This window comes from Mastigoproctus giganteus, chromosome 2, assembly GCF_048544385.1.
Source record: "Mastigoproctus giganteus isolate SK-2022 chromosome 2, ASM4854438v1, whole genome shotgun sequence".
In the NCBI taxonomy this organism is placed as follows: domain Eukaryota; kingdom Metazoa; phylum Arthropoda; class Arachnida; order Uropygi; family Thelyphonidae; genus Mastigoproctus; species Mastigoproctus giganteus.
In genome coordinates this window covers 190,551,849-190,571,080 of record NC_143576.1, presented here as the reverse complement: position 1 = coordinate 190,571,080, position 19,232 = coordinate 190,551,849, and the positions used below count along the sequence as shown (strand labels likewise).

Genomic DNA, 19,232 nt, shown 5'->3' with positions numbered 1-19,232 from the left:
TTTTGCATAATATATTCCCCGTCTCCCTGACGATAGCGCCACCAACAATAACTAGTTGCTATATAAGCTTGATTTCTTGCACCTTATGCCTCTACTGATGCTAACACAGCCCACGTATTTGCTTGCTTTGGGAAGACCCCCAGCAGGTCCTATAATCTCAAACATCTTACTTTGTAGGCTGCCGTATGGTTCAAACAGAAGTAATGCAAGAGTCGCTCCCCCATTGCTTCCAGCTGCTGCTAATCTGTTCGTCTGTGTATTCCCACAGGCAAGTAGTTTTCTGATCCTGGGACGACACACCAACTAATTGAGTAACTGCAAAAAGCAGAGGTGAAAGTGAATCTTGCACTGCTAATATGCATTTTGCAGAAGTTGGTGCAATGGCTAGAAATACCATTACAATAACTTTACAATTACCTTAAATAGGGAAGGGTAGACAGAAATAGACCTGGAATTAGAACAGACACCAATGTTGTTTTTGACTTTATTATATGTCGCTTTAGGGATTCAAGAAGAAAAGTTTAATCCAGTGAAGTGACAAAGAAATGATAAAGCAAATCCAAAATAAAGGGAGTAGCAGTTATACCCATTAAAGCATAATCTGAATTTCCATGAGGCCTCACTCCGGACACATTTCTCAAAGTGTTAATGACAGATTTTAGGTTGCCCTTGGAAATGCTGACTGAAGATAAGGTGGGAAAAGTTTCAAGATATTCAGGTTAGGCTACCAGTTTTCCAACCCACCTAAAATTTCCTTGATAGCATCAGCAAACATTCTTGCACCTCTTAAGTATATGCTATCCTTGTTAAAACAGCCTCTCCTGTTAAAAAGTACAGTATGCTGAGAAATTTCTATGCTAAGAGTCTTTCACAGTCTCTTAAGCACTGAATTTATTGACAAAGCCTTCATCATGTACTCCCTTGTATCATGTCAGGCCAGAGTTGCAGACACTTTCAAATTTTGAATTAGTTCCTGACTTGTGGTTTTTTGTTAACATTGCCCTATACAGGAACTCCCCGACTTACGTAATACTTGACTTATGGAAATTCGACTTTACGTAAGTTTTTGTGGATCGGTGCAAACTTAAAAAAATCGTGGAAATAAATGGAGGTATCATGAAAATATTGTACAGGTGACCCCCGCTTAATGCTGATAATTCGTTCCGGAAAAACAGAGTGTTAAGTGAATCCGTGCTAAGCGAGTGCTGCATTCCCATATGGTAACATATGTATTTGTGAGTTGCGATCGGTGCCATAGGATATTTCGTAATCAATAGTAAACGGTAGTGAAAAGATGCACAAATATCGGTCAAACTATTTAATATTCAAATATTTGTACATATAAAATATTCTGCATTGCATAGGTATATAATTATGTGGTAACTACTTACGTATCAAAATTAAACTTAAAATTCCAATTAAAATCATGAATTTAATTATTGATAAATTGATTTAATTTAATTTAATTGATAAATTTAATCATGAAAAATGTGTCGATTTTGGCCCTCTTCCAAATTAACCAAAAGGGGTATTAATTTTAAATCTCCTGCAGCGTTACCACCCAACAATAAAGTCAACCGATCCTTCATCGCTTTGAAATCTGGCATGTTTTTTTCTTCTTTCAATATGAAACTTCTTTTAGGCATTCATTTCCACAAAAGTCCTGCTTCATCTATGTTAAAAACTTGTTGAGAAGTATAACACATAATACTCCTCTTCAATAATTTTAACAAGTTCTTTTTTGAAAGTTTCGGCTCCTTGATCTGCACTTGCGGCTTCTCCCTGCATTTTAAATCTGTTCAACCAGCCCTTACCAGTTTTAAATGGTTCCACATTTTTTTTTTTTTTTTTTAGGTGAGTTTTCTTCAGATCATTATATTGGCTAATCTCTCTCTCTCTCTCTCTCTCTTTTTTTTTTTTTTTTTTTATTATATTTAACTTAACTGAATTCTGCATTGGATATTATCTTCAATAAAAATAGTTAGTCTTTCCATTTCAATCCTAATAGCCGGCTTAGCCCTAGTTGCTTGCAGTGGAACAGCTATCTTTCCCGCTGCTAAAATTAATTCTTTTTTTTTTTTTATAATTGTTCTTACAGTTAAACTTGCAAGTCCTAAATTATGGCACACATCCGCTTGTCTTTGACCGGAATCGGTTCGCTTCAAAATGTCTAATTTAATTTTCAAATTCAGTCTTTTCCTTACATTTATAGTCTTCTTACTGCACCCAGACGTTGTTGCTTTTTCATTCTTATCCACCATTATTAACTATTTGAAAATGTAACTGCGTTGGTTGCATTATTATTATTATTTTTATTATTATTAGCCATATGGTGCAAGGTAGCCTGCGGCTTATGCTGCACCAGCCAAAAAAAAAATTTCTGAACTACCCTAAGAGAGAGAAGTAGAAAGGAATCACCAAGAAAGAGAAGGATGATGATATCCAGCTCAGGATCCTGGGTTTGCCAAGCCCATACGCACCAGATGTGAGCCCCTGGGGCTCACATCTGGTGCGTATGGGCTTGGCAAACCCAAAATTAATTACGATACAATGTTCAAGTAAACTGTCCATTACGCACAATGTCTAATACTGTACTGAGTGATGACTAGACTTCGGATAAATGCATATAACGCAAATATTACAAGCAATATACTTGATCATTTTTTTAAATGTTGATCTCTGAACTATGTAACAAGTCACTGTATTGGAATTAATTTAGCGTGCGAGAAAATTTCACTGAGCGTGGGAAAATTTCTCAAGTCGGCGTGGGAAACGTTTTAATGCTGTTTTGGTATTCATTTTCAAGCTATCGACTCCATAAAATGAAACGATTTCGTTAAATATGCCAAAAATGCAATCTGTAAAAGAGCGTTATAGTGATCTGTGACAGCGTTATAGTCAGATACGGGTTATAATATAAGAACAGTGTTATAGCGAATCAGCGTAAAGCAAACCGCGTTATAATGGGGGCCTGCTGTAATGTGAACCCAATAACACATTATGTTTTTTTTTTTTGTAATTCATTCCAAGTCCTTGGAATTTGAAAATTTTTCTATATTACTAAGCTATTTATCTCTCTAAAGGTCATATTTATAATGCCAATTGCACTACTCTTTCATCGTTATCATATGTTCCCGTTATAAGAATCAGTTTTGAATGCCTCTGTGATATGTTTCTGGAGGTCACGACCATAAAAAAATAAAAACAATTTCACTATCCGGTTTATTGGGCTTTTCTGTTAGAGCATCTAATTATGAATGTTTAGTAAACTCGATCTTATTGCATTTGCAATAATACCTATAACTGCAATTGTGTGGGTTTTTACGCTGTTATGGTGAAATGTGTTCTCCTTCACTGAAATCTTCATCGTGTAAAAACCAAATTTTCAGAAACTTCTCTTCATTCCTATTTACATATTATAATGATGAAGGGAAAGCGACCACCTGCAAGTGGTGGTAGTGCCAAGAAATGAAACAAAATTGATTTTCAAATGAAGATGAAATGATTAAGAAGTACAAAGCAGGACAAAGTTTGTCATCTATTGCAAGGGAATTAGGTCTCACTGCATCAACGGTGAATACTATTATAAAGGACAGTGCACGTATAAAAGACCATCTCAAAGGATCAATGCATTTAAGATCAACAGTAATCACAAAACAGTGTTCAGGTGCTATCTCGAAGATGGAACAGCTATTAATAATATGGATGGAAAATCAGATTCATAAGCGAGTGCCCCCTGAGTCTAATGACCATTCAAGCAAAAGCAAAAAGTATTTATGAAGATATTAAGGTAAGTACGGGAAACCCCAACGAATGTTTGTGGCAAGCAACGAGTGGTTTAATAGGTTCAAGCATCGCACTGGTTTCCACAACGTTAAAGTAGCATTAGCATTAATAGAGGCATATGATGCAAGAAAGCAAGCTTATGCAGCATCAGCCAAATAAAAAAAAAAAAAAAAAAAAAAAAACACATCCACTTCACTCCTCCGTTCATTCAAAATACCTGTCCAGCTGAGCCTTAAACTTATTTAGGCTATCAACTTCCACGACAAGGGATGGAAGTCTGTTCCACCAGCCAACTACCCGTTGGCTAAAGGCAAATTTCCGCACATCTATCCTACATCTGTCTTTCCTCAATTTGAATTTATGCCCTCTCAGGTGATTATTCTGAGCAAGAGGAAGAATCCCATCAGCATTGAGCATGCTCAAACCATTCAAGGCTTTGTACACCTCTATCAGATCACCTCGCCGGTGCCTAGTCTCCAGACACTGTAATTTGCAAAACTTAAGCCTTTCTTTGTAAGAGCAACCCTTTGTTCCATTCACTAATCTTATTGCTCTTCTTTATACTCGTTCCAGCAGCTCTACATCCTTCTTGAAATGAGGCCTCCACACCTGTATACAGTACTCAAGGTTTGGCCTGACCATTGCCTTATACAAGGGAATAATCACCTCCTTATCCCTGCTAGAAAAATTCCTGTATATCATTGATAAGACACCATGAGCTACTCTTGCAGCCTTTCTGCACTGCTCTGAGAACTTCATATCTGCCTGCACAATTACCCCAGGTCCTGTTCATTCTCTACCACTGTCAGTGTAGTACCACAGAGTTGATACATTGCTCTGGGGTTGCTGTTTGCCATATGTAGTACTTTACATTTGTCAGTGTTAAACTTCATTTGCCACCTCTCAGCCCATCTGCTCAACCTTTCCAGATCCTGTTGCAGCAGCATAGCGTCAGTAGTGTCCTTAACAACCCTGCCAACCTTTGTATCGTCTGCAAACTTGGACATTAAGCTTGATATACCATCATCAATATTATTTATAAATACAGAAAAAAATAATGGACCCAACACTGAACCCTGAGGGACTCCACTAATAACATTAGTCCACGATGAGCAGTGTCCGTTGATTACCACTCTCTGTCTTCTCCCCCTCAACCACCCCTTTATTACAAGATTATGTAGCAAATTTATAGCATCAATTTGCGTCCAATGCCACACTGCTCCAATTTGTGCAGCAGTCTTCCATGTGCAACACTATCAAAAGCCTTTCTAAGATCCAAGTATATAATATCAAAGTTATTCCCTGCATCCAGCTGGTCCTGGCGCATTATAGCCTTAGTAGCTAATGCGCCAATAAAATCAAAACTAACCAACCAACCAACCCTGCAACCAGCTCTTTTGTGACTGCATCATAGTATCCAATCAAATTGGTCAGGCAAGACTTCCCCTTAACAAAACCATGCTGTGTCCGAGCTATAACTTAAGTCTTGTCTAGATGATCCTGCACTGCTTCTTTAACCAGTGCCACCATTAATTTTCCTGGAACAGAAGTTAAACTCACAGGTCTATATTTACTTGTGCCAGCTTTTGATCCTCCTTTGTGAATTGGGGTCACATTTGCACATCTCCAGTCTATGGGTACCTCCCCTGAGTCCAAGGAAGCTCTCATAATTATTGCTAAGGGTTTGCTTACTTCCTTTGCTGCCTCCTTTAATATAACTGGATAGATCCCATCCACCCCAGGCACATTTCTTGTGTTTAACTTCAACAATTTCCCCTCCACTTTACTCTCAGTTATTTCAAGATTATGTAGCTTACTGACAGGGTTGAATACACCTCTGGCATTCCCCTCACTGAATAACTCCTCATGTGTGAATGTCGATGCAAAATATTCATTTAGTTTGTTAGCTACCTGATCAGGATCACCAACAGTTGAACCAAAGATATCAGGTGGACCAATCTGATTCATCCCCTTACATAAGTAAAGAACTCTTTGCTGTTTTTCTTTGCATCCCTTGCCAAAGATTTCTCGTAATCTGCCTTTGCCTGCCTAACCTCCTTTGTAACTTGGTTACAGATCAACTTATATCTATCAAAGGCTTCTGTGTCACGTGTTAATTTATATGTATCCCATGCATTTTTCTTCTCTGCCATCTGTCTCATTAGTTCTTCTGATATCCATTTAGGCCTAAACCTTGAACAATATTTCTTAGTTGGTATGTAAAGCCTAGTAGCTTCCAAGATAAATTCTTTGAATGCTTCCCATTTTGAATTTGCTGTTGATAACATCATCAGTTGGTCCCACTGTATAGTATTTAAATACTGTCTCAGACCATCTTAGTCGCCTTTACGAAAGCAATAACCCTTCCCTTTACCCCTGATGGTAGTTACCTCTTTGAGTAAATCCCACTTCAGCACACTGTGATCACTGTCACCTAGTGGTTCCTTTATCTGCAGATTCTTAATGGATGAAGAATCACTACTGTTAAATAAATCAAGAGTATTACTCCCTCTAGTTGCCTCCCGAACATGCTGATGTAGAAAACAATCATCTAATAAATCCACAAAAGCCTTGCTAATGTGTGAGTGACCAACCCACAAATTCCAGTCAATATCTGGGAAATTAAAATCCCCTATTATGAGACTGTGATTTACTGGCCCTCTCTATTTCCCTGTACAGTTTCTCATTAAACTCATCAGAGTCATTAGGCCTATAGCACACTCCTGCTCTCAATTTTGATCTCCCAATGCTTATGTCACACAAAACTGACTCGACACTGCACTGTCCAGCGATGTCGACTGGCTTCACTTCCTTGGATTTTATGTGTTTCTTAACTAATAGCATAACCCCTCCTCCCTTCCTATCCTCTCTATCCTTTCTGTAGACATTTTACTCCCCAAAATCCAGTTCTGCATTCCTTATATCTGTGTGACACCACGTCTCTGATATACCAACAATATCCGCCTTTGATGCTTTGAGCAATACCTCAAATTCATCAAATTTATTTACCAAACTCCTAGTGTACATGCAAGTATACATGCACCTGTTCCTATTCTTAGCTACCCTAACACAGCCCATGTGTTTACTTGTACCGCAATGACTCCCAGCAGTCTCTGAAATATCCTGCATCTTGTTTTCCAGACTTCTGTTCATTCCAATAGAAGCAGTGCAAGAATCACTTTCACCTCTGCCAGTGGCTGCTGTTAATCTATTAGTCCTTGTATCCCCCCCCAAGCTAGCAGTTTTCCGACCCACCTAACACTGCATCAATAGCATCAGCAAATATTCTTGCACCCTTTCTATTTATGTGTATCCCATCCCTGTAAAAGCAGTCTCTCCTGTTAACAAGTGCAGACCAGGCTGAAGGGCACCTCCATAGCCAGGTGGGAAAGAGTAGCAGTGCGTAGCACACGCTTCTTGATTAGACCGGAGTTCAAGCCCGTTGCCACCAAATACGGAGGATGCGGAAAGGTCAGGGAATAACAACCCCATATTCCCTAATGCTCCTAAAAAGAAAAAAAAAACCCGACCGAAAAAATTCTACCCCTTGAGCCTTGCACAATCTTTCCAGGACCTGTACTTGTTAAGTAATTCTACCGGTCTCCTACTCTTAATATCATTATTGCCAACGTGTACAACTATATCACCTTTTGTGCCCTTAAAATATGATATCCGCTCTACAACGTCATCAACCTTTGCCCCTGGCAGACATACCCTGGTCCTTTTTACAAAGCATGTTCCCCATTTCCCTGACAATAGAGTCACCAACAACTACTAGTTCCTGTGGGACCAGTGCATTCTGCTTTGGGGGTTGCCGCTGTGTTGCATGATGACCAAGTGCAAGCTCTGGCATTGATGTGGGCAGCTGAGAGCTTGATGGGCCCCTCAGTTTAGATCCTTCGAGGGCATCCACCCTGTCCTTCAAGCTCTCATATAGGCCCATAACAACACTGAGTTATCGCCAGTGCTGATTCTGAGTATGCGGTGAAGTCGCCAGTGCTGATTCTGCAGCTGTAGAAAAATTTTGTGATGTGTTGGAAAAAATTATTGATGAAGGCGGCTATTCAACACAGCAAATTTTTAATGTTGACGAGACTTCTCTGTATTGGAAAAAAATGCTGGATTGAACATACATTGCCAAAGAGGAAAATACAATGCCATGTTTCAAGGCGTCAAAAGATAGGGCCACGCTCTTGCTTCGGGCTAATGCATCGGGAGATTTCAGATTAAAACCTTTGCTTTTGTACCATTCCGCAAATCCTCATGCATTTAAGAGCATCAATAAAGCCACTGTACCTGTGCATTTTCGATCTGCTGTTTAAATGCTGCTTCATTCCCAAGGTTGAAAAATATTGTAAAGCCAATGACGTTCCTTTCAAGATTTCGCTTCTCTTAGATAATGCTCCTGGACATCCTATGCATCTAGATGATTTCAATTCGAACATGAGAGTCATATTTCTACCTCCAAACACAACTTCACTCATCCAACCTATGGATCAGGATGTTATTTTGAATTTAAAAGCATACTATTTATTCACAACATTTGCTCAGGCATTGTCTCAGTAGATGGTGAGAAAAATTTTGCGTTAAGAGACTTTTGGAAATCTTACAATATTTACCATGCCATCTTAAACATTAATAAGGCCTGTGCGGAAATTACTAAAAGTTGGTGCATGGAAGGAAATGTGCCCACAGCATATAAAAGGTATCGAAGGATTTGAAAAAGATGAATCATATGAAGAGTTTACAAATAAGATTTTAAAGGTTGCAGAGCTACTTCAGTTGGAGGTTGATGCCAAAGTCGTGGATGAGTTAATACAGGAAGAAGAGAAGGAATCATCTAACGAAGAACTTATTGACTTGCAGGCAGCTGTAGTGAAAGAAGAAAATGCTGATATAGCTCAAGATGAACCAAATGAGGAGCCAAAATGCTTCATCACCAGAGAGAGAGATGGCAATGGCAAGGTTTGAGAAGATGGATCCTGACAGCGAATGATTCTTAAACGTTAACAGATGGGTGAATGATATGCTTGCTTGCTAGAAAGAAATCTATGATGAAAATAAAAAGCCACCGTCCAGTCATCCATTAATATGTTTTTTCGTAAGGTTGAGCTGCCAATCCCTTCTAAATTTCCACAGCCCTCGACCTCCGCAGCCCTGTACTTATCAGCTGAAGACATCAATTCTGGCAACGATGCTCAAGAGGTAAAACTTCTGAATTATGCCTGTCTCCTCCCTTTTTTTGTAATTTTATAATTTTGAAAATTTTTTAAATTGCATGCTTTTGTAATTTTTTCTGCGCATGAGATAAAAAATTTAATAAATACAATAAATAATTCTATTTACATGTTCATCGAACATTTCTTTTTTGATTCCATCAATCAGTGAACACAGTTGCAAGTGCTGCACAAGCATGGGAGAAATTCCGACTTATGTAGCTTTCTGCAGAATGCAACCCTTACGTAAGTCAGGGAGTTCCTGTACTTGTTAAATAAATTGCCATATCTCCTACTCTTAACAACATTAGTACCTATATCATTCACACATTGGTACTAATGTTGTTAGTACCAATGTGTGAATGATATCATGAAAAGACAATATTTGTTCTGTAATGTCATCAACTTTAGTCCTTGGGACATGCTGTAGTCCTATTCCACCTATGTTTTTCTGAGAATTATCAGAGAAGAACCTTTGGCCAGGGTATCAAAACAACAGACCTAAATAGAAACCCCGAAAAAAAAGTTTTGAAAGGATTAAATATTATGAATGCAATGAAGAATGGTGATCTGACATGGAAAAGGGTTATTCCAATATTGCCCTATTTTATTAGATAAATATTATTTTGCCTTCCAGGACTCAGACTTTAATATTTGAAAAAGTATTCAGTTTTTTTAATTATGTTTGGAATGAACTAATACTTGATGTTTTACTAGCATAATTCAATGCTTATTAATTTTATATCTTTATTTTTTAATAATAAATCAAAATTTTTTAAATGTTGTGTTTTGGCCAATAAAAATACTCATTAGTTATAACAAAAAAAAACATTTATTAATAAAAATGTTTGTAACATAAAACAGAAACATTCCATATATATAACATTTTTCTATCATAACAAGTTAAGCCTGTATTAAAAATACTTTGAAATTAATGTATTTCAGTAATAAAAAAATTACTATTAATTCTTCTTGTACATATAACAGATATCATAAACATGAAATAGTAACATGTAATTCATCCTCTTTTTTATTCAAGGTTGTGATATTCACTGTTTGAAAAGTCTGTTAGACTCAAATACTAAAATAGATGATGATATATTTTTTGTGTGCCCAGTTGTTGGAGAAACACTTTTATAGGCTGTGCGCAACTCCCAGGTCGGAGGTTGCACACAGCAATATCTCGAGTAAAAGACCCCATATCCAAAGAAGCCAGCAGTGGGGTGGTGTACGAAAGATACACTGTGTGCAACTCCCAGGTCGGAGGTTGCACACAGCGATATCTCGAGTAAAAGACCCCCCATATCCAAAGAAGCCAGCAGTGGGGTGGTGTACGAAATCAAATGCCCGGATTGTGGGGTGTTATGTGGGTGAGATGGGGCGGCGATCGAAAGACCGGCTGGGGGAGCATGCAAACATAATAAAGTCCGCAAATTATGGGCAGTCTGCTGTGGCTGAACATTTCTGGGAGAAACAACATCAAATTTCCCAGGAGGATGCTGTCATCACAGATCATGCACAGGGGTTCTGGGACCTTAAATGGCTTAAGAGTTTACGTATTGGGGCAGCTAGCAATACTATTAATAGGGATAGGGGTGTACGTCTACACCCCCTCCTGGAAACCGTTATTCTTGGACGTGATGATCGGTTTCAGCTAGCGCGCTCCCGAGCCATTTCCAGTCCCGGTGCGCAAATGGAAAATTCCAACCGTGGAACCATGTGATGTGTGCCGTGGATCTGCTATTTAAGGATGTGCCGCACAGTAGATATATGCTGCTGAGGAAGGAGACTGCTGCCTCCGAAAGCTACAGCAAATTTTATTGCTTTTAATTTCTAGGTTTTTAGTAAATTTTATCAGTGTTATTTATATATTTTTATTTTTATTGTAAATATATATTTTATACTTATTTTATTGTAAATAAAGTGTTTTTAGTTACAGTATTGAATTTATTTATCTTCTGGCTGGTGTGAAGCTTAATCATCAACATGAAACACTTTTATTTTTTATTATGAATAGTCTTTTTCACAATTACTATCTGTATATGTATTGCTATTATGAAATATTACTTGAAAATGATATTAGTAAGAATACCATATGCTGATTCATGTTGACTCGATCATCTATGTCAGCTCTTCCCCCTCCTTGCCTCTTGTAGAATTGTAAAATGTGACAATTTTTTGGATATTTTATTTTTTTCTCATATTGAAGCTTCATTTTACCACCACAATGCATACTAGATGTTAGAATAACATTCGAGCCTTTTTTTTTTTGGCAGTATTGGACACAATGGTAATATCATCCTCCAATGCAAATACACTGAAATTAGCTGTGGGGCCACAAACTGTACCACAGTTTTTCAAAGATTTCTTAATGGTACTCATGTAGGCAAAATAGTAATATTTGTGAAGGTTTTTGCTGGCGGAAAACTTACATATTTTATTAAAAACAGTATTTCACTATGCAAAAAATTGCAATTGGTGGGACACAGTGGAGTAATATATTGATATTGCCTCCTCCGTTTACACAAAACAAACAACAGTTAAGCACTTTCATGGTAGTCTGCTTCATGAAAGTTTATGTCAATTTTTGTGGGAGTGGGAAGGTGGATGGGTATTGTGCCCTATTAAATCGAACTGGGCCTGAAATTTTCACAAGGACTAAGGACAGTTTCCCTATGAACATATATTGAAAATTTGGCCTTGATCCAACTTTTTGTTGTAGTGTAATATGCGAAATATACTTTCATTTATGTGAAAGTGTGAAAAGGTGAGTGAGAGAGAGAGAGAGAGACTATGATTGATCTTTAAAGCTTTCCAGGGATCAGTGAAACAGATGCTGAAATTGTGATATCAATTTAACTTTTTCTTATTAAGTAATGTCTAAACATCTAATAACATGTTTCCATTACAAGTTAGATAAATGTACATATACACTACGTTTCAGATGCATTCTGTTTTTAATTAGAATTATTTGAATTTTTTTTCTTTAAGTAACTGAAGCAAAAATTTAGTTAAAATCTTCTTATCAATTATTTACTAAGGTTGTAACTTTATAGAACCTAATTATAGTTTTAAGTTCTTGAAAGTTAGCCTTTCAGTTTAATTACAACTGTATAATATTTATTGCTCTTTTCCACATACTTTTAAGTATCTTTTCTCTATATATATTAGTATCTGTTTATAAGCAACACCACATTCATGAGTCTCACATAACAATATACAGATAGCATGTACAGACTATATAAAGTTATCAGTACTGCATTAAAACTTCATTTCATATTTTTCCATACAAATTGTATGGAAAAAAGAAGCAATGATTGTTGGAGTTCTCTGTATCTAATTTTAATGAATTTGGGATGGCTCAACAAATCTTTCTTTCTGAAACAAATATAAAATTTCATGAAATCTATCCACTGGGAGTCAAGTTGTTATGTGCAGAGAGACAGACAAATGTGGTGAACACAATAGGTGCTTATGTATATATACTAATATGCCTAAAAAAAAACATATTATATTACAAACTAATATAGCATATTAATGCATCAGTTAAGATGCTTAATAGTTATGCTTAACCTGATATGTTATAATAGTTATGCTTAACCTGATATGTTATAATAGTTATGCTTAACCTGATATGTTATAATAGTTATGCTTAACCTGATATGTTATAATAGTTAAGCTTAACTGATGCAATTGTTAATTGAGTATTAAGAAGCCTTAACAATTGAGGTATAATCAGAAGTGTTGCCTAAAAGAGGCAGTTTACATTACATGCATGCATTGCCCAGAGAACCTCAGGTTGGACTGTACAATTACCTCTAAGTCTTTTAATTTTCTACTACCCTGAATGTGGTATCACCCAATTGGTTTGTTATTCTGGGATTCCCATTACCCAAATGCAGTACCTTGTATTTATCAGTGTTAAACCTCAATTGCCACTTCAGCCTAGTTTCTCTAGAAACTTAATGCAGTATCATATCCTGATCCTTGCCATTAAGCAACCTGTCAACTTTATATCATCAGCAAACGTAGACTTTAAGCTTAGCCATGATTACTTGTTTAATTTTTTTATTATTTTTTACCAAAAGCTGTACTTTGTTGTAGTAGGAAATGAATTGCACTAGCATTTAAAAATGTTTATAGTTTTTATAATATATAAAATAATTGTTATTTTAATTTATTTCATTTTGCTTTTTATGTTATTTCACAGGGATGCTTGGCCTTCTCGTACAATACAAATAAAAGAAGGCTTCAAGCGACTTTTATGCTTAGTTCCATATGATATCATTACCCCAGAGGTAAGTAAGTTTAATTAAAATGTGCATTTTAATATAAACAGTGATGGAATTCCTAATGACTATTATTGACTCTATTAAAACATTTATTTTTTTTATATAGTTAAAGTAAGAAATGCACTTTTATTCTACAATTACTTATTGAAATTTTTCATTATTTTATACTAAAAGCATAGCTGCCACTCTCTAAATTTATAATAAAGAATCTGTGAGAATATTTTTTACTCAATTTGACCTTTCTTCATTTAACCTTTATAATATAGTTATGACAAAGTGTTTCTCCATCTTCTTTTTTCACTTCAAAAATTAATAATAAAATAAATAAAACTATGTTAAAAATTGGATTTTTTAAAATTTTTTGCAAATTTCTGCTTATTTTCATTAACGAATTGGCTGTTGGAAGTACATTGGTAGTCTACATTTCAAAATAGAAACTTGCAATAGTAGCATTGTTTTCTGTTATGTACAGTAATTTCATAGTAATTGTATGAAGCTAATTAATGCTGTCTTTCAGTAGGATGCCAAAGAAATACAATGTAAAATTATATTTCTTTGGCATCTCAGTATTCTATGGCATTCTATGTGTGACAATAAATATCCCGGACTAGTACTGTTGCCTTCATGTTTGATGAGTTTGAAAATAAATGGAAGTGGTATATTGTAATTACAAACCTCCTCCGACAGATGGTGGTACAGAGATTATCCAGTAGGCTGACAGGTTGTTAACGCTACTAACAGTGCATGTCAAGATTTTGCAATGCAGCAACAAACAAATACAAAATTTTGTTTTAAACTGGGAAAATCTGCAACAGAAATGTATGAAATGGTAAAAACTATTGTTGGTGTGTTTGAATGGTATTAGTGGCTCTAAGGTGAACGTGAGGATGTTTGCGATGACCCAAGAAGCGGGCATCCATCAACCTCTCAAAATGAAGACAGAGTTGCAAAAGTTTGGGAAATTGTGGAAAGAGATCATTGTTTGACCCTCAGAATGATGGCTAATGAGTCAGATATGAATAAGGAGACAATTTTTCAAATTCTGCATGAATATTTAGGGAAAAGGAAGGTCTGTGCAAAATTAGTGCTGCACAGCCTCACATATGAGAAGGAGCAAAGAAGATTGTGATCATGGAAAAACTTAATCCAGACTTGTCAAGACAGTCCTAATTTCCTTGACTGTATTGTCACTGGAGATGATTGTTGGGTGTTTCAGTACAACTTAGAGATGAAGTGTCAGATGCTTTGTGTGCCATATGTACATGTGATTTTTCAATTTTAAACATTAGGAAATGTGATATAATCAGACATTTCCAAACAAATAGGCATGAAAAGTATATAGAAGGAAATGCAAATATAGATGTTGCATTTAATTGTGTCAATGATATCATATGTGCTGAATGTTTATTTGCATCTCTTTTCATAAAACACGATCTTCCTCTGAGTTGCGCTGATCATGCTAATGCATTCAGAAATATGTTTCCCATTAGTAAAATAGAAAAAAAATACTATCGTGGAGCAAAAACAATGGGCATTGTTAGTGAAATTAAACATATAGGGCCAAAACAAGTAGTTTTGGCTCTGAAAAATTGGCCATTTTTAATTGCTACAGATAGCAGTAATCAAAGTGCTTCCAAGCTATATCCCATTATGGTGTCCTTTGGAAATAAAAATAATAATTTAAAAAAAATCACCAAATCAGTTGCAGCTTGCTCTCACTGTCAGTGTTAGAAGGTAACAACAGAGGGTACTACATTGGACATCTTCTGAACAATTTGAAAGCATGTGGGATTTCTTTAAAAACTGTTTGGCACTTAGTGTTGATAATGCACTGTCATGGTAGGCCTAAAAACTAGAATAGAAGAGAGTATTAAAAGAAGAGATTGAATGCTTGGTGGCAATAGGCTGCCCTTGTCATTTTATTAATTTGTGTACTGAAAAGGAGTTGCATGCCCTCCTCCAAAAGAATGAATTATGGTGGAAATTTACTTCTCTCTCTCTCTCTCTTTCTCACTATTAAAGCAGTATTGAAAAATGCATGATCAGGAAGACTTGTAACACTCCTACCATTACACATGAATCAACAAAACTAAATAATGTTGAAATTTCTAAAAAAAATCTGTCAGATACTGGAAAATGGAAGTAAATGATATTTCAGAACATAATGACACTCTGCTGAACTTCACTCTAATGACACTATGGAATGTGTCCCATTTTTCCTAAAAAGGAAAAAATGAAACAAAACTGAGGGAATCCCACTGCTCACAAAAAAGCAGTCAGATCAATCTACTACAAATAAGCCTAAGAAATGTATAAAATTATGCATAGGAACTGTACAGGCTTGTGTAACAACCTTGATGAACTGAAAGATCTAATTGCTTATATGAATCCAGTGACTGTATGTCTATAGGAAACCTTTTCCACCTCATACTTCCCCCTCATTTCTAAAACATACACTTTATAGATGGGATAAAGATATACAGAGTCCCTTGGTTGTGAAAGAGTGGGAAACCTCACCTAAAGTCTCCATCTTAAAAAACTTTTTCTCCTAACGAGATTGTGTTGAAAAGTGCCTAGTATTTAATACTTTAAATAATATATTTAATAGTTTAGGTTTTGTGTTATAGACTGTTACAGAATATGTCCAATGATATACAGGAATTTTTCTAGCAGGGATAAGGTGATTATCCCCTTGTATAAGGCAATGGTCAGGCCACACCTTGAGTACTGTATACAGGTCTGGAGTCCTCATTTTAAGAAGGATGTAGAGCTGTTGGAACAAGTACAGAGAAGGGAAACAAGATTAGTAAATGGAACAAAGGGTTGCTCTTACAAAGAAAGGCTTAAGTTTTGCAAATTACAGTGTCTGGAGACTAGGCACCTGCGAGGTGATCTGATTGAGGCATATAAAGCCTTGAATGGTTTGAGCATGCTCAATGCTGATGGGATTCTTCCTCTTGCTCAGAATAATCACCTGAGAGTGCATAAATTCAAATTGAGGAAAGACAGTTGTAGGATAGATGTGCGGAAGTTTGCCTTTAGCCAGCGGGTAGTTGATTGGTGGAACAGACTTCCATCTTTTGTTGTGGAAGTTGATAGCCTAAATAAATTTAAGGCAGAGCCGGACAGGTATTTGGAATGAACGGAGGGCTGAAATGGGAGCATTTTTTTTTTTTTAAAAAACGCTCCCATTTCAAAAACGCTTGCTTTCTTGCATTGGCCTCTACTAATGCTAATTCTAATGGCATCATTGGTAAACATTAGAATATATTTAGTTGAGAAAGAAAAGAAATTAAAGCAACATAAAAGCTAATTTACTAAGGGGTTAAATTGCTGCTTAATATCAAGATGAATATACATTAATTTTGTTGAATAAGAAGATAATTAACACAAATTAGCATCACAAGATATATGAAAAACAATGAAATCAACTCACTCATAAGGCTGTCTGAAAACTAATTAAGATATATTTCATTAGGTAGCCATATTTTTGATTTTGCTGCCCTTACATACATCTTTTGATGTTAGCTAAGGATTTTTTTTTTCTATGTAATAAACATGCATATAAAACAAGTTTGTCCTCTATAACTTTAGGTCTGGGAATATATTATGCCACATTGGATGGAGGCATTCAGGCATGAGATTCCAGAAGAAGAACTCTCAGAAATGAAAATTCTTCTAAGGTATTTTTATTTTTTTTTGCTTGAGTTAATTTGACAGGTCCAGATATTGCATGCAGGACAAGGTATTTGTGTCCTAGGAAAGCTGATTTTTATTATTATTACAGTAGACTTTCAGAATAATGGCACCTTCAGGGATTCAAGGTGCTGTTATTTCAATTTTTCTGTTATCTAGAAAGTTTTATTTTTAATATATTTAATGCAGAAATAATGAGGCTAAATAAGAAATAGAAAGATTAAAGAATGCAATTTTATAAACTGCACAAAAAAAACACAAACATGTTGATGATCCAATGTTATATTCTGCCATTAATACACTCCTACTTACACCCTGTTCTATGAAAAATTTTATTCTGTTTCTCAGAGCAAAACTGGAGTTACAATTAATAAGCTTTCGGCTGGGAGGCAGCCTTCTTCAGATTGAATACATGAATGGCAGTTGGAATAGAGATGTGCACTGCCAGGATGGTGCGTGAGGCGCGTGGTTAATTGTTTGTTGATGTTTGTGGCTGTGACATATGGTGGTGACGTGGCCAGCGTTTGTCTATGGATAGAATTACTGCCTCTGTGATGGGGTTAACTTGGCAGCCACTGTTCCTGTTCAAAGAGGCATCCGAGCATTTTATATTTAACGATTCCAACCAGGTGCGCTTTAGGTAATGGTGGGACCTGTCCACAACCACGACATCGCGGTGTGGGTCGATGTCGTGGCGGGTTGTCCAGACATGCTCGGCGATAGCTGAGTGTTCTACATCTGCCAAACGGATCGCCCTTTTATGTTCTGAGAGACGTTTCTCGAGTCGACGTCCAGTCTCTCCAAAGTAGCAGCTGGTGCAGTCACGGCAAGAGATGCGATAGACCAAACCACTCTGTAGAAGAGTGGGGACGGGTGTTTTTACGTTGGAGATAAGAGAACGCAGTTTCTTGCCTGGGAGTTGGATGCACTTTATCCCATATGATTTTAGGATTCTACCGATCTGTTGTGACAGGTTGGGGTAGTATGGGATAAATGCCCTCATGGATGACTCGACCCTGTTGGCATTGCTGTTGTTCGTCACGTTGTCGCGTGCCTGTAGATCACACCTGTCAAGGACGTCGATGGGATAGCCACACCTCGTAAGGTCTACTTTGACTCTGGTGCTCTCCTTGCGTCTTTCATCTGCGGAGCTGGAGTGTGTCCAGGCGCGAGTTAACAAGGTTCGGGCAGTGGAGAGGAGGTGGCCCCGCGTGTGTGCTGACCCGAAGTTGGTAAATTGGCCAGCACACATAGGTTTGCGATAAACTGTCGTCTTCAAGCATGTGTCTTCGCGCCGGACAAGTGTATCTAGGTATGGTATAGAGTTGTTCGACTCCAGCTCAATCGTAAACTTTATGAAGGGCGATAGTGAGTTGAGGTGGGTTAGAAGTCGTTGACCTGAGTCTCTAGGGATGACAACGAACACATCGTCTACATAGCGACACCAAAAGGCGATGTGATCTGGCGCGTGTGTAAACGCACGTCCCTCTAACTCCTCCATCACGATGTTTGCTGTGACAGAGCTGACAGGGGAACCCATGGCTGTGCCATGTATCTGCTGGTAGAGGTAGTCGTTAAACATGATTGCACCCCCTGTTAAGCACAGTCTGAGGGCGGCGGAAATGTCATCAGGCATCAGCCTAGTTCTGTCGCTAAGGGTTTCATCGTTGTCCAAGAGTTGTTTCGCACAAGAGATGGCAAGTTCCACTGGGATGGAGGTAAATAGTGATATTACATCGAACGAAGCCATGACCTGATCTTGTGAGATGGATATAGAGTGGATCCTTTCTATGAACTCAACACTGTTGGAGACGGTGTAGGTGGTCTTGCCAACTAGAGGAGAAAGAAGTCTCAAGACAAACTTGGACAGCTCGTAAGTCGGTGATCCACAGCAGGATACAATTGGTCTTAGTGGTGTGTCTTCTTTGTGCACAAAGGGTTTATTAACTTTAGGAGGGGTTTTTAATTTAAAGTAAATGTAAAACAGCAGTATAATCCGTGATATCAGTACAGAATTCACTTTCAAAATGGTGAATGTAAACAAATACAGTAATCACGCGACTTGCCATTTTCCTTTTTTGGCACTGCAAGACATCTGTGCTGTATGTAAATATTCGATTTCAATGTGCCGTTAGCTCGAATGTTTCATTATTTGGGGTGCTGTTATTTTGACAATCTACTGTACTGTTTTTATTTTTTCATTACTGTTTTCCTTTCAGAAACATTTCCAAAATAAATACAA

At 37.0% G+C, this 19,232-nt stretch overlaps 1 protein-coding gene across 1 annotated transcript in view; it reads left to right on the top strand.

The window, feature by feature from the left end:
* The window catches only part of unc79 (UNC-79 domain-containing protein), a 1,082,710-nt gene that overhangs the window by 332,616 nt on the left and 730,862 nt on the right, over positions 1 to 19,232 (top strand). Inside the window, exons 17-18 of the mRNA XM_090389680.1 lie at positions 13,213 to 13,300; positions 16,889 to 16,977. Of these exons, the coding sequence (XP_090245806.1) occupies positions 13,213 to 13,300; positions 16,889 to 16,977 (177 nt within the window). The remainder of the gene's footprint in view (positions 1 to 13,212; positions 13,301 to 16,888; positions 16,978 to 19,232) is intronic.